Source organism: Mobula hypostoma, chromosome 3 (genome assembly GCF_963921235.1).
Source record: "Mobula hypostoma chromosome 3, sMobHyp1.1, whole genome shotgun sequence".
In the NCBI taxonomy this organism is placed as follows: domain Eukaryota; kingdom Metazoa; phylum Chordata; class Chondrichthyes; order Myliobatiformes; family Myliobatidae; genus Mobula; species Mobula hypostoma.
In genome coordinates, this window is record NC_086099.1 from 169,341,054 (window position 1) to 169,355,315 (window position 14,262).

General features: G+C 39.9%; 1 protein-coding gene across 1 annotated transcript in view; it reads left to right on the forward strand.

Annotated features, from left to right (window-relative positions):
* Positions 1 to 14,262, forward strand: part of kcnh8 (potassium voltage-gated channel, subfamily H (eag-related), member 8) — a 460,036-nt gene that overhangs the window by 424,351 nt on the left and 21,423 nt on the right. The window contains exons 14-15 of the mRNA XM_063042495.1: positions 6,631 to 6,737; positions 10,318 to 10,397. Of these exons, the coding sequence (XP_062898565.1) occupies positions 6,631 to 6,737; positions 10,318 to 10,397 (187 nt within the window). The remainder of the gene's footprint in view (positions 1 to 6,630; positions 6,738 to 10,317; positions 10,398 to 14,262) is intronic.

Here is a 14,262-nt window from a genome sequence, read left to right on the forward strand (position 1 = left end):
CTGATCGTACCTGAAACAGATTTTAAAATTATTTACCTGCAAAGCTCTGTAAATGAGAAGTGATTGCAATTTTAATGAGAAGACTAATAAATTATGAAACTCCATTCTACAATCATGGGAGTATGGCTCAAAACAGATAGCAACAGTATGCAGAAGGTAACAGATGATGGGCGGGGCAACAACAGGCACCTTTATTTTCCCTTCTATTCCTGATCAGTCCATTTCAGATGAAAGTTATATGAATCTGTCAGGGAGGTTTAACCACCCTTTGCCTAATTAGACAGCAAAAATGTCTGTTCTATACTTCAATTATTCTCACCATCCTAAGGTGGACTTAATTGGGATGACAGGTGTGACATCAAAACATGCTGTTTATTTGTAGTGTTCCTTGAAGTTTACAGAGAGTATTGCTTCTGGGTGTGTGTTCAAATGGTGTTTTTATTGGACGGGAAATTCAAATGGTCCAATCGCAAACAAGGGAAAATCGGCAGATGCTGGAAATCCAAGCAACACACAAAATGCTGGAGGAACTCAGCAGGTCAGGCAGCATCTACGGAAAAGAGCTGTGTCCTGATGAAGGTTCTCGGCCCGAAACGTCGACTGTTTACCCTTTTCCATAGATGATGCCTGGCCTGCTGAGTTCCTCCAGCATTTTGTGTGTGTTGATTCAGGTGGCCTGTCTGCTTTGCAACAATGTAGCAGTCTGGGTTGTCTAGCTGCCTGTCTGTGTATCACTGTAAGCTGGCTGATTACTAACATCAGGACTTTCCAGACTTCCACACATGCACACTGCATACATTGTGCAGCTGCGGAAGTCTGGAATATGCAGGTGTTTAATATGTATGCATTAAACATGCTTAAAGCTAGACATCTTTAATACCTTAATGAATAAAATTCTCTAAAGTACATCTTAGGCAAACATTCTTTCACTATTCTCTAGGATCTGGACCTCAGAGAAAGCATCATTAAAAGATACACTATTCTTACAGCGTTTGTCTGGATAGAAATGGGATGATTAAATATGTATTAATGAAGGTATTAAATGTCTGTGTATTAAATGTGCTTGGAGGGTCATATACAACTTTATCTGACCTTCCAACTTCCCTGGACTTACCACTGAGTCCACCATGGTCAAACCTGAGGGGCTGGATATGTTTTGTATCTCACTCTCAGCTTTAACCAGCCTAGAAGACCCAGTACTGAAATAGGAATACCAGCCTGAACTAAAATAGTAGGTGAAAGTATTTTTCTTTTACATTGATATAATTAATGTGAATGCTTTGATGAATTACATAAGCTGTGTGGGAATTCAATATTTTGATAATTTATTTTTAATATATTTTCCAACTCTTTCTGAATTTCTCTGATCAAATGTCCATTAGGATGCTCTGTTGGTGAAGCTGTGGTTTCCACTGGCTGTGGCTGAGGGACTGCTGGCAATCCAGTCCACCTCGGGGAGTGGTAGGCAGGGCATTTGCAACCATACTGCTGCAGGGTGAGAACACAACGTGTAGGCCAGATCCACCAATATCCACTCAAAACTCGCCTGCACCAATAGCTTCAAAATAAATAACCTTGCAACTGGCAGCTGTGCTGTCTTGTATGTAAAGCACTAAACTTTTGGGAGTGTTTGTCATTCTTTGCTGCTGAACCATGCCACGGTTGCAGTTGAAGATGAGGTCTTACACAGAACATAAGATCTTGAAAAATAGGAACATGAGCCAATCAAGTCCTAAAGCCCATTTTAGGCACATATTATGTATTATGGCTGGTCTCCTTTTTCCTGCCAAACACCATTTTTCTGCCTGCTTTTAAATATCCATAGATCCATCAGTCTCTGTTTTCAATAATTTCAACAACTAAGCCTTCACACACAACCAGTGTAGTGGATACTAAGGATTCACCTTCCTTGTGTGAAGCTGTTTCTTCTCATTCCAGTCCTAAATGTATAATAAGACTGGGAACCCTATTTACAGACAGCATATACATTAAGAAGCCTCCCCTCATTTCTATCCATTTGAACTCTGTAAAAATGTTGTATTTTTTGAAGAGTTCTCTGAGATTCCGGCTAGACAATGGTGAAAGAATGTTTGTCTCAGAGGTCCCTGGACTTCAATATATTTTGCTTATTAAAGTAATAAAGATCTTTAGAATCAAAGAAGAAACTAAAATGCTTGGAGGCAATTTTTGTGAATTCTATTTACAGACAGAGCAAAAAAAAATTGACGAGTACAGAGGATTAAGAGTGAAGCCACATCATCTGGCATTTGTTAAGGTTCCTGAGTGAAGCCTTATATTTCAGAATTAAAAGAATCAAGATTTTGTACTAAAAGGGATCTGGATGTTTAGATGCTGAAGAGCACTCACAAAATGATCAGAAATGAGCAGACTACTGGCATGGAAATAACTAGGGGAACGGAATTCTCGTGAAGATCCCTAAGCTATCAGAAATCGAGCAAAAGTTTAAACTGATAAGTGCACCTATCACAGAGCAATATGGAAAAGGAAATTAAACAAAAACATATTGGAAATGTTCAGCGGGTCAGGCAGCATCTGTGGAGAGAAAAAATAGAGTTAACAGTTCAGGTTGATGCTTTTCATTATAACTAGGAAAATTTAGAAAACAGGCATGTTTTAAGTTGTGGGCAGAATAAAGCAGAATGTTTGTGATCAAGAGAAGATGGATAATGCTGACTGTTAACTTCTACCTTGAAAAAGGCACACTCGACAACTTCATGCAAAAGAAACAACTTTATCTCAAACTTCAAAACCGTTATGTATATACAGAGGCTTTCACAACCCGTACAGCATGGCAGGTACGCTATATGCAAAGCTCGCCAGAAGTAAAAAGAACAGAAGTAGAACCCCCCATTATCCTAATTAGTATTAACTTACTTTTAATAATGCTCACATTACAACACTGACTGATAGAAACGAAAGGGGTTACTGACAACTAATCTATCTAGAGGAGGGAGAACAAAAAAAGAGATTAAACAGACAGTGATGGAACTGTGAGAAACAGAACACAGCAGGTGCTGGCAACGTGAAATGCAAAGTAAAAAAGAACATTGGCAATGCTTAACCCAACAGATGAGACAGCATCTGTAGAAAGAGAAATGCTGACTTAATATTACAGGTGGACGATTTTAAGTCAGAGAGGGCTGATGTGAGATCATACATTTAATATCTTCAGTCTCCAGTGTCTACCTTCCCCTTCTCCACCCGTATCTCATTCCCCACTTCACCTGATTCTACCTTTTACCTACCAGCCCATCACGTCCCCTTCCTCTCATCTCTTTATACTGGTTATCTTCCTTCCACTCGCTCACGCCTGCTTCGAGGTCACAATCTGAAATAACAACAACTCCTTTGCCTCCAATAGATGCCATTCAATCCACTGAGTTCCTCCAGCAGTTTTTGCTTGCATCAGAATGACCCTGAATGAATCCAATCATATTCTCAATACTTATTGCTTATTTATTTATTTATTATTATTATTCCTTTCTTTTTGTATTTGCACAGCTTGCTGTTTTTTGCACACTGGTTGAATGCCAAAGTTGGTGCAGTTTTTCATTGATTCTATTATGGTTATTATTCTATTATGGATTTATTGAGTATGCCCACAAGAAAATGAAAAGCCTGCTGAAAAGTCCCAAAAGAATCCAAGCTCTTTTTCTTGTACGTCCCACTGTGTCACCAACAAATGGCCTCTCGTGATGATTGCCGCCCACCAAAAAGACCCAAAAGCAGCCAAGCTCTTCTTAGATGAACATATGAATGTACAGGAGTGGAGGATATTCATCATCTACAGACAAGAGATTTAGTATAATTTAGCATTCTGCTTGGCACAGACGTAATTACTGAAGGTCCTGTTTCTGTCCTGTACTGTTTTGTCGAGTTTCTTGGCTGTAAGACTATCACTGACAAATGGAACTTCACTAGTTCTTGCTGGGATTTCAAATCCAACTTTGTCCTTAAAAATGTTTTTTTAGGAATTTATGAATGCTGAGTAAAGTTTATATCTAATATAGGTTTTTAAATCAATAATAGTCCCTTAACAAGTAGGAATGAGCAAAGCCAATTATGTTAACAATTTTCATTAATATGAATTACAAATAACTTGCTCTCATGAAGTAACACAACAGGCAAAAGTGAATTTACAGCTTATTTATTGATGAATGAAAACAGGGGAGGTTATAAAACGGGATGCAAATTCACGATCACCTGTTTGAGGCAATCTAAAGACAACAATTTCAGAGCAATTTACATTCAGAAGCAACAACAATCAAAAAAATCTGCAGATGCTGCAAATCTAAATTAAAAGAAAAAAATGTTGGTAAAGTAATCTGGTTCTCTTTCTACAGATGTTACCTGACCTGCTGAGTTATTCCAGCATTATTTGTTTTCTTGGATTTGTAAGCGTTTACTTTTAAAATGTTTTACAATTTTTCAAGAATGGTGAAAATTGCTAAATTTTTATAGATAATTGGCTGAACAGACCACATAGATGTAGGTTTGATAAAAACATTGGCTGAGCATATCACAAACCCGTAGGTTTGATTAAAAACTATCTAACAGCGTGTAGTCTGAATCTCCATTCTAGAGAGACATACTTCATATAATACAAAATCAAAGCAAGAGTCCTTGAGCTTGCCCAGCAGGTTTCTCCCTGTGAGGATGAGAGTGAGGGGATGTAGGAAGGATGAGCAACCAAACCGTGTTCAACAACGAATGGTTCAGGGAGCCATTCAAAAGGGGAGAGAGAAGAGAAATGTAATTGCAATTGGGGATAGTATAGTCAGCAGAATAGACACAATTCGTTGTCACAAGGATTGAAAGTCCAAAAGGGGAGAGAGAAGAGAAATGTAATTGTAATTGGGGATAGTATAGTCAGCAGAATAGACACAATTCATTGTCACAAGGATTGAAAGTCCCAAAAGCTGCGTTGTCTGCCTGATGCCCCTGTTCTTCCCCTCTGTCATCAGACTTCTGAAAGGTCCATGAATCCATGAACAGCACCTAGCTTTTCCTCTTTGGCACTATTAATTGATTTATTTATTGTAACAATAGTAATTTTATTATGCCTCGTACTGCTGCCACAAAGCAACAAGTTTCACAACATACAGTATGTCAATGATTCCGAGAACCTCTTTTCTCCTAAGATCAACGGCCCAAAACATCGACTGTACTCTTCTCCTTAGATGCTGCCTGGCCTGCTGAGTTCCTCCAGCATTTTGTGTGTGTGGATTAGATTTCCAGATTTTCCCTTGTTTGTGATTTAAATAATTTTTGTTTTGATGACTCTTACCTTGTACTATTAGTTGTTCCATTTCCTTGTGAAATCTTTAAGATTAATTAATTAGTTATAAGATGCTTTAGTACATCTACTATAGAACATAGAACAGGACAGCGTATCAATAGGTTCTCCAGCCACCATTCTGTGTTGACCTTGATGCCAATTTAGACTATTCCCATCTGTCAGTATGTGGTCTATTCACCTCCACTGGCAGCAAGTTGCAGGCACCTACCACCCTCTGTGTAAAAGTGTGCCTTGCACATCTTTAAACTTCTCTCCCTCACATTAAACCTATGCCCTCTAGTATATGACCTTTCCATCTACGACAAAGACACTGACTATCTACAAACGATGTATTTGTCTATGGCTCTCATAACTTCATATACATCTAACTGATGACCCCTCTAAATGAAGAACATTTGCCCATCTCTACCTTTAGGTTATTAATACACCCTTTGTCTTGGCATGTAAACATGGTGATCCGCTGCAGGTTCTTGAATAGCCAAATACAAGGCAAATACATTTCTTTCTAAATTGTTGTGAATGTTTAGATCAGATTTTAAAATCATTTTCAGTCTGTTCTCTCTATGTTAAAAATGCTGGAGAACAAGTTAATGCAGAAGGTTAAAAGCCACTTTGCTGGAGAGACCATTGATCATTCTGAAGAACAATTCTGGAGTGAATAATAGTAGAGACTAGTGTTAATTACATCACTGAATCCCAAATCTCAAATAACTGCAGTGGATCACATTGCTTATGGGCTAAGACAAGCACTCTATTAATAGTCTGAAGGCTATCTGCTGTCTGGCACAGTGAGATATGGGCTACCTGCGTTCTGTAAGGCAGAGACTGACAGATGACACTTCTTGCACAGAAGGAGGACTAAGAAGAACAATACAGTTCAGTAGCATTAGCTTTACTAAATACAAGTTAACCAAAACAAAATACTCCTAAAATTAATAAAACCTCAATTTATTTACCTTTAAATAAGATACTGAGCAGAGTGACCTAATGCACAGTAAGGCTGTGAGAGCAAAATAATGAATTAATTAATAACCACTTAATTATGATTTGGCTTTGCCAGAACACCAATGAAAATTTGATCAGGTTTTCTTGGTTCAATTAACAAGAAAATGTCAACATAGTTTCACAGTTTAGTGTTGCCAAGTGAACTGTATCGATTAGATCAACAGTGATCTGTTGATAAGAATCACTGCATTTTGTTATTTATCAACAAACTCTGAAGCTATACCTTTAAATACTACATTTTGCAATGATATAGATTACTCATTTTTATCATTACATTATTGCAACTGAGCCTTTCATTTTTACAGAATTGTTGATGGCATTGAAGATGAGAAAAGCTCAAAAATGAGCCAAAGGTTTGAATTCTGCAGTGAAAATATGGGACAAGAATCATTCAGACCACAAACAGCAAGAGGTAATGGATGCCATTATATATATATATACATACATACACACACACACACACACACAAACACATATATATATATATATATATATATATATATATTCAATTACATCTGATTATTAGTACATTTTAGTTTACTCTCCATTCCTTCTGTAAAGTTTTTCTGCCACTCCAATCCAATCCAATCCAATATTAAAACGGACTACATGAAGAAACCCTGTATAAATGTGTCAACATTTTCTCATACAAGAGCATTTCTAAGCAGTTTACTCATGATTTAACAATGATTTTATCTATACAGTAACTGTATTTTCACAATTAGAAAAAAATTGTGATGGAGCTTAATAGAATTTGCTTCCACCGAATTTGAAAACCATCCGCCCACCCATTCGATCATTTTAGTTGTCAGCTGGGAAGCATATTTTACTTTTACTTGTTGGTGTTGCTAATCTTCAGCCAGCTTTCTTCCTTTCTCTCCTGTTCTCTGTGAGGTCATGTGCCATAAACATTGGACACTATACAGTGCTCCATAGGAGGACAGGAACAGGCTTCCTGATTGCAGAACATCCAGGTTCTCGTCTCACCTATGTTTGCATGCCTATATTATAATTGATCATTGAACACAGACAGGTTCCCAATCAGCTTCAAAGCTTACCTATTAATGGGAATAGGTTCACTCTTGACTTTGCTATGAGTGGTAGATAAACGGGACCTTTAAGTAATCCATGTTTAGGATTTGTCAATTACCAGAGATGGAATGAGTTTTGGAAATCTTCTAACCCAATCAGGCAATGTTGCTGCAAGGAAGACAATTCCAGCTTGTGTATCTAATTTTTGTAAAAAAAAAGATGGAATATCTGATCCTTTCTAGCTAAGGTCTTGAGACCAAAAGTCTTGAATGACTATCATCCAGTGGCCCTGACCTCACACGTCACAAAGACCCTAGAAACATAGAAACATAGAAACATAGAAAATAGGTGCAGGAGTAGGCCATTCGGCCCTTCGAGCCTGCACTGCCATTCAGTATGATCATCCAACTCAGAACCCTGTACCAGCCTTCCCTCCATACCCCCTGATCCCTTTAGCCACAAGGGCCATATCTAACTCCCTCTTAAATATAGCCAATGAACTGGCCTCAACTGTTTCCTGTGGCAGAGAATTCCACAGATTCACCACTCTCTGTGTGAAGAAGTTTTTCCTCATCTCGGTCCTAAAAGGCTTCCCCTTTATCCTCAGACTGTGACCCCTTGCTCTGGACTTCCCCAACATCAGGAACAATCTTCCTGCATCTAGCCTGTCCAATCCCTTTAGGATTTTATGCGTTTCAATAAGATCCCCCCTCAATCTTCTAAATTCCAACGAGTATAAGCCTAGTCGATCCAATCTTTCATCATATGAAAGTCCTGCCATCCCAGGAATCAATCTGGTGAACCTTCTTTGTACTCCCTCTATGGCAAGTATGTCTTTCCTCGGATTAGGGGACCAAAACTGCTGGCTCACCTGTGACCTCTGGTCAAATCAGCCCTTGATCCCCTGCTGTTTGCCTACCAGGAGCACATTGGAGTCTTGGATGCTGTCATCTACCTGCTGAACAGACCCTACACCCATTTGGATAAGCAGGGCAGCACTGTGAGGATCATGTTTTTTTGACTTTTCTAGTGCCTTCAATACCATACAGCCCTCATTTGTGAGGGGAAAGCTCTGTTCAATGCAGGTTAGCACTTCCGTTGTATCCTGGATAATAGACTACCTGTCGAGCAGACCAGTTTGTGCGGCTACAGGGCTGTGTGTCAGACATGACTATGAAGCACTGGGGTCCCACAGGGGACTGTATTGGCTCCCTTCCTGTTTACCCTGTATACCTCAGACCTTAGATACAACACTGAATCATGTCATCTGCAGAAATTATCTGATGACTCAGCAATAGTTGGGTGTATAAAGGGAAGACAGGAGGATGAATACAGGGCCCTGGTGGAGGACTTTGTCGAATGGTGCAAGCTGAATCATCTGCAACTCAACATCAGTAAGACAAAGGAGATGGTGACAGACTTTAGGAAGACTAAGCCTCCACTGCTCCCTGTTACTGTTGATGGTGAGGACCTACAGGTACCTGGAGGTGCACCTGGATGACAGACTTGAGTGGAGCACCGACACAGAGACTGTGTACAAGAAGGGCCAAAGTCACCTCTACTTCTGAGGAGACTGAGGTCCTTTAGAGTGTGCAGGTCTCTCCTTCAGATATTCTACTGGTCTATTGTCGCCAGTACAATCTTCAATGCGGTGGTGTGCTGGAGCAATAGCATCAACACGAATTATGCCAACAGGCTCAATACACTGATTAGAAAGACTGGCTGTGTTATAGGTGTCAAACTGGACACACTGGAGGCTGTGGTAGAGCAAAGGACCCTATGGAAAATCCCAGCAATTCTGGACAATGTTTCTCACCCTCTACATGCCACCTTGGGTGAACAGAGGAGCACTTTCAGTAATAGAGTAAAACAACTGTGATGCTCCAAAATGAGGTCATTCTGACCCTTGGCCATCAGGCTCTATAATGAGCCGGGGGAGTGATCTTGTAATTTTTGACTTGTAAATCCTGTACATCTTATTTTTAAGGTACTTTTATTCTTTCTTACTTCTCTTCTAATGTTTGTATATCTGTGCACTTGAAAGGCTATTGTGACACTGTAATTTCCTTTGGGGTCAATAAAGTATCTGTCTATTATCCTGCTATCTAAAGAAAGAAGGGGGAGAAGGAAAATGTAACTATGATCTACTGCAACAATGATGTTGGAGGAGGAACACCTCACGGCCAGTCTGGGTAGCCTCCAAACTGATGGCATGAAATCTGATTTCTCTAACCTCTGGTAATTTCTTCCCCTCCCCCTTCTTTCTTTTTTCCATTCTGGTTCCACTCTCACCCCTTCTCTTCTCTTCAACTGCCATCACCTCTCTCTGGTTCCCTTTTCCTTCTATTTCTTCATGGTCCATTGTCCTCTCCTATCTGATTCCTTCTTTTCAGCCTTTTTCCTCTTCCAGCTATGGGGTCCCAGCTTACTTCATCACCACTCCCCCATCCACCAACCTTCCCCTCATCTAGTTTCACCTCTCACTTGCAGCTTGCACTCTTCCCCCACCACCCCCAACTTCTTATTCTACCCCCTTCATTTCCAGTCCTGATGAAGGGTCCCAGCCCAAAACGCCAACTGTTTATTCCTCTCCACAGATACTGTTTGACTTGCTGAGTTCCTCCAGCATTTTGGAAGCATTGTACAATATGATACCTGTTTCCAGTGATTGCTTCAGCTAACAGGAGCAAATTAAAACAACATCAGCAAAAAATAGTCACAAATTAATGATTACATCATTCAGGGATTTTAAGTGGTTACTCACCTTGAGCATTGGATTAGAACCCCTCTCATTGTCTAGTTTGAATCTCCAAGTCCAGTGATTTTGAAAGTGTTGGTGGTGTTTTCAATAATTCAAATCCCTGCCACTAATTTACTCATCATTACCTAGTGCATTTGGGTTGGATGAATGTACATTTCTTCATTCTCAATGTTTATGAAGTGAGTTTTGACACTTGCAGATTTTGATCAAGTTACTCCTGCAATGCTGGTGGCCAAAGCTGAAGAGACAAAACAGCAAATCAATAGACTAAATGATGAGGTATGAATATTTTTTTCTCAATTCAAACTGTAAAAGAGAAAGCATAACTCAGCAAGAATAGCAAAAACGAAATCCTCTGGAATAGGATAAAATGCAAGAAATAGCAAAAACAAAATCCTCTTGAATAGGATAAAATGCATAGGTTGCTCTTGAATTTGCATCAGATTACTGAGCGTCCCCGGGTTATGAATTCTGAATTTAGAAACAACCCCTGCATATGACAAAGCTCCTATAATGTTATTAAATTCAAAAGTTCTACATAAATCATTTCTACAAGTAGCAGAAATGGTTTTCTTTTGTCTTCGCTTTCAGTAATTGTTCTTTCTGATCAGTCATATGTGCTTTTGATGCCATTCATTATCATACAGTGAAGGTATGGTTTCCATATCAAGGAATTTTTGTATGTTTTTTGACTTACGGACAAAATCAACTTATAGCATCTGCAAAGTGGAACTTGTTCATTGCCCAGGGACCGCCTGTATTCTGTGCAAATAAGTATATATTGATGCTCTTTGATTCTCTTTGTTCTAGGTGCTTAGTACTGTATATGTGGAAACTAATGTAAATGTATCCCTAAATGCTTGAGAATCCCAAACAGTGTCTAGTTTTGTATGCCCAAAATGGAGCAGAGGTTCTGTCTCAGGAGAAGCACAGGTCCAAAGTTTAGTTGAAATGCATTTAGTCACAGATGCCATCTAGTGTCATTTAATTAGAAAACCAGTTTGCTGAATACAGTTAAATACTTGTTATAAAGTTCAGGATTTCACTTCCGGATTCTCCTGTCTATGACCTGCTAAAATATAAAGTTGTTAGGACATGCACAGTGGTATCAAACAGCATGCTTCACATATCTTCTGTGAAATTCACTCATACATGCACAGTCTAAAGCAGAATGTAAACAATTAATGTTTTCAACCATCTTTCCAAAAAGTTATTGGAGATCTCTCATTCAGTACTAGTATCCTTTGGTAACAAGAGAAGTACAGGTTTCCCTATTGAAACTAAGCTCCTGTATTTCCCAGCCTATCAATTCTACTTTCTACCTTCTATGCTCAATCATCTAAATGTCTTCAGAGATTTCATGAATATTAACTCAATGGTTTGCTTATCTTCATTTCTGAATTTCATGTCTTTTTTGTACTTCTGTTGTTATTACAAAATTTTAAAAATGCCTGAAACTATCATCAACATTTTATTCATTTCTTTGGAAATGAGTATTGTTGGTTCTGCAAGCATTTATTGCCTGTCCCTCATTGTCTTGTGAAGGTTATGTTGAAACATTATCTCAAGCCACCCCAGGTCATCTGGAAAAGGTAATTCCATAAGACACAGGAGATTCTGCAGATGCTGAAACTCCAGAGCAATGCATACAAAATACTGGAGGAACTCTGCAGGTCAGGCAGCATCTATGGAAAATTATAAACAGTTGACGTTTTGGGCCAAGATCCTTCTTTAGGACTAGAAAGGCAGGGGGAAGACACCAGAATAAAAAGCTGGGGGGAGGACTAGCTGGTAGGTGATAAGTGAAGCCAGGTGGGTGGGAAAGCTAAAGGGCTAGAGAAGAAGGAATATGATAGGAGAGAAGTTAGAACATGGGAGAAAGGGAAGAAGGAGGGATACCGAGGGATGATGATAGGCAGACGAGGAGAAGAGTTAAGAGTGTAGAGTGGAGAATAGAAGAAGAGGGAAGGGGAGGGAAAAAAATTACTGGAAGGAGAAATCAATTTTCAAGCCATCAAGATTGAGGCTGCCCAGACAGAATATGAGATATTGCTCCTGAGAATGAATCCCATATCTTTTAGGAGGAGAAGTAGGTTACTTGGCCCATTGGGTCTGCTCCGCCATTGTGTTATGGCTGATATATTATCTTCCTCAACCCTACTCTGCAGCCCTCTCCTGTAACCTTGACACCCTGACTAATCAAGAACTTATCAACCTTTGCTTTAAATACTCTCAATGACTTGGCCGCCACAGCCATCCATGGCAATGAGTTCCACCAATTTTCCACCCACTGGTCAAAGAAATTCCTCCTCATCTCTGTTCTAAATGGATGTCCCTCTATTCTGAGGCTGTGTCCTCTGGTCCTAAACTCTCGCACTACAGGAAACAGCCTCTCCACATCCACTCTATCTAGGCCTTTCACTACTTGATGCATTTCAATGAAATCCCCCCTTATTCTTCTAAACTCCAGCAAGCACAGACCAGAGCCAACAAACATTCCTCATACGTTAACCCTTTCATTCCTGGAATAGTTCCCATGAACCTCCTCTGGACCCCCTCCAATACCAGAACATCCTTTCTTAAATTTGCCCCCAGAAACTCCAGCCTTTGCTTTTCTGTCATCATCCCTGCTGGTGTTCCCTTCCAATCATCTTTGGCTAGCTCCTCTCTCATGCCTCTGTAATTCCCTTTACTCCACTGTAATAATGATACATCTGACTTTATCTTCTCCCTCTCAAACTACTCTAATCTGAATCTATTATGTTATGATCACTGCCTCCTAAGGATTCCTTTCCCTTGAGTTCCTTGATCAAATCCTGCTCATTACACAACACCTAATCCAGAGTTGCCTTTCCCTTAGTGGGTTCAACTACAATCTGTTTTAAAAAGCAGAATGTCATAGACATTCTACAAATCCCCTCTTGACATCCAGCTCCAACCTGATGTTCCTAATTTGTCTGCATGTTGAAATCCACCATGACTATCATAACATGTCTGTTCTATTTTCCTTTGAAATTTATATCCCAAAGCTGGCAACTCTTCAGAGGCCTGTACATAACTTCCATCGGGGTCTTTTTACCTTTTCAGTTTATGACCTCTACCCACACATCTTCTGACCCTATGTTACCTGCTTCTGAGGTACTGTTGGATTGATAGTTCTGGACAATAATGAAGGATCAAAAAGAGGATGATGTACTGCAGATGGGACCTTTCCAGTCTGTGTATTCCAGTGCACCAGGTGCCCTTGTCCTTCTTGGTGATAAAGGCAAATTGTTGTCAGAATAGAGGACACAAGAGACAGCAGATGTTGAACTATGGAGAAAAGAAGCATGTCGTTGGAGGAATTTAACGGGACAGTCAGTATGCTGATATTTCACGCCAAGGCCTTTCATCTGACTGAAAGAGCAGAGGAGAGATGGCCAGTATCAAGAGGTGAGGAGGAGGGGTGGGACAACAGCAGGGAACTCAGGTGAAGAGCTGTTGAGTAGATAGTCAGGTGGGCGATGGAGAGTAGAAATGGTGATAGAGGATGGGAAATGAGTGAAGGCGACAAAGGGCAGTGGATTATGGAATCTGATAAGAAAGGAATGTGAGGAGTAAAACCAAATGAGGGAGGTGTGGTGGGCAGATGGATTAGCTGGAGGTGATAGGAGCCTGAGGGGAATAGGGGAATAGTGTTGGAAAGAAGAGTGTGTTTGAGAGTACATGAGTAAATTAGGAGAAAGGAAAAGACAGAAGAGGAACAAGTTACCTGAAACTGAAGAGTTCAATGTGCTTGATATTGGATGTAGACTATCCAGGCAGAATGTGGTGCACAGAAATCTCTGCCTCTCCAGGAAGGGCTGATGGAGGAGCTGTAGGAACAGACAATTGTAGGAGATGGGGAAGGGTGTGTGGGAAGGGTTGGGCGAACTAGGGAGTCACAGAGAGAGAGCTTCCTACAGAAGGCAAAAATGGAGTGAGGAGGGGAAGCTGCAACTGGTCGATAACACTATTAATGATAAAGATATAAATTAGCTGGTAGCAAGCCGGGCACTTTGTAGCTTCTTTCCATTGTTAATTTATATTTTTACCCCCTCGTAAAAGATTTATTGCAGGTGATAATTTGATATAAACCGTGGGAGACTTTCATATCTGTCCAAAC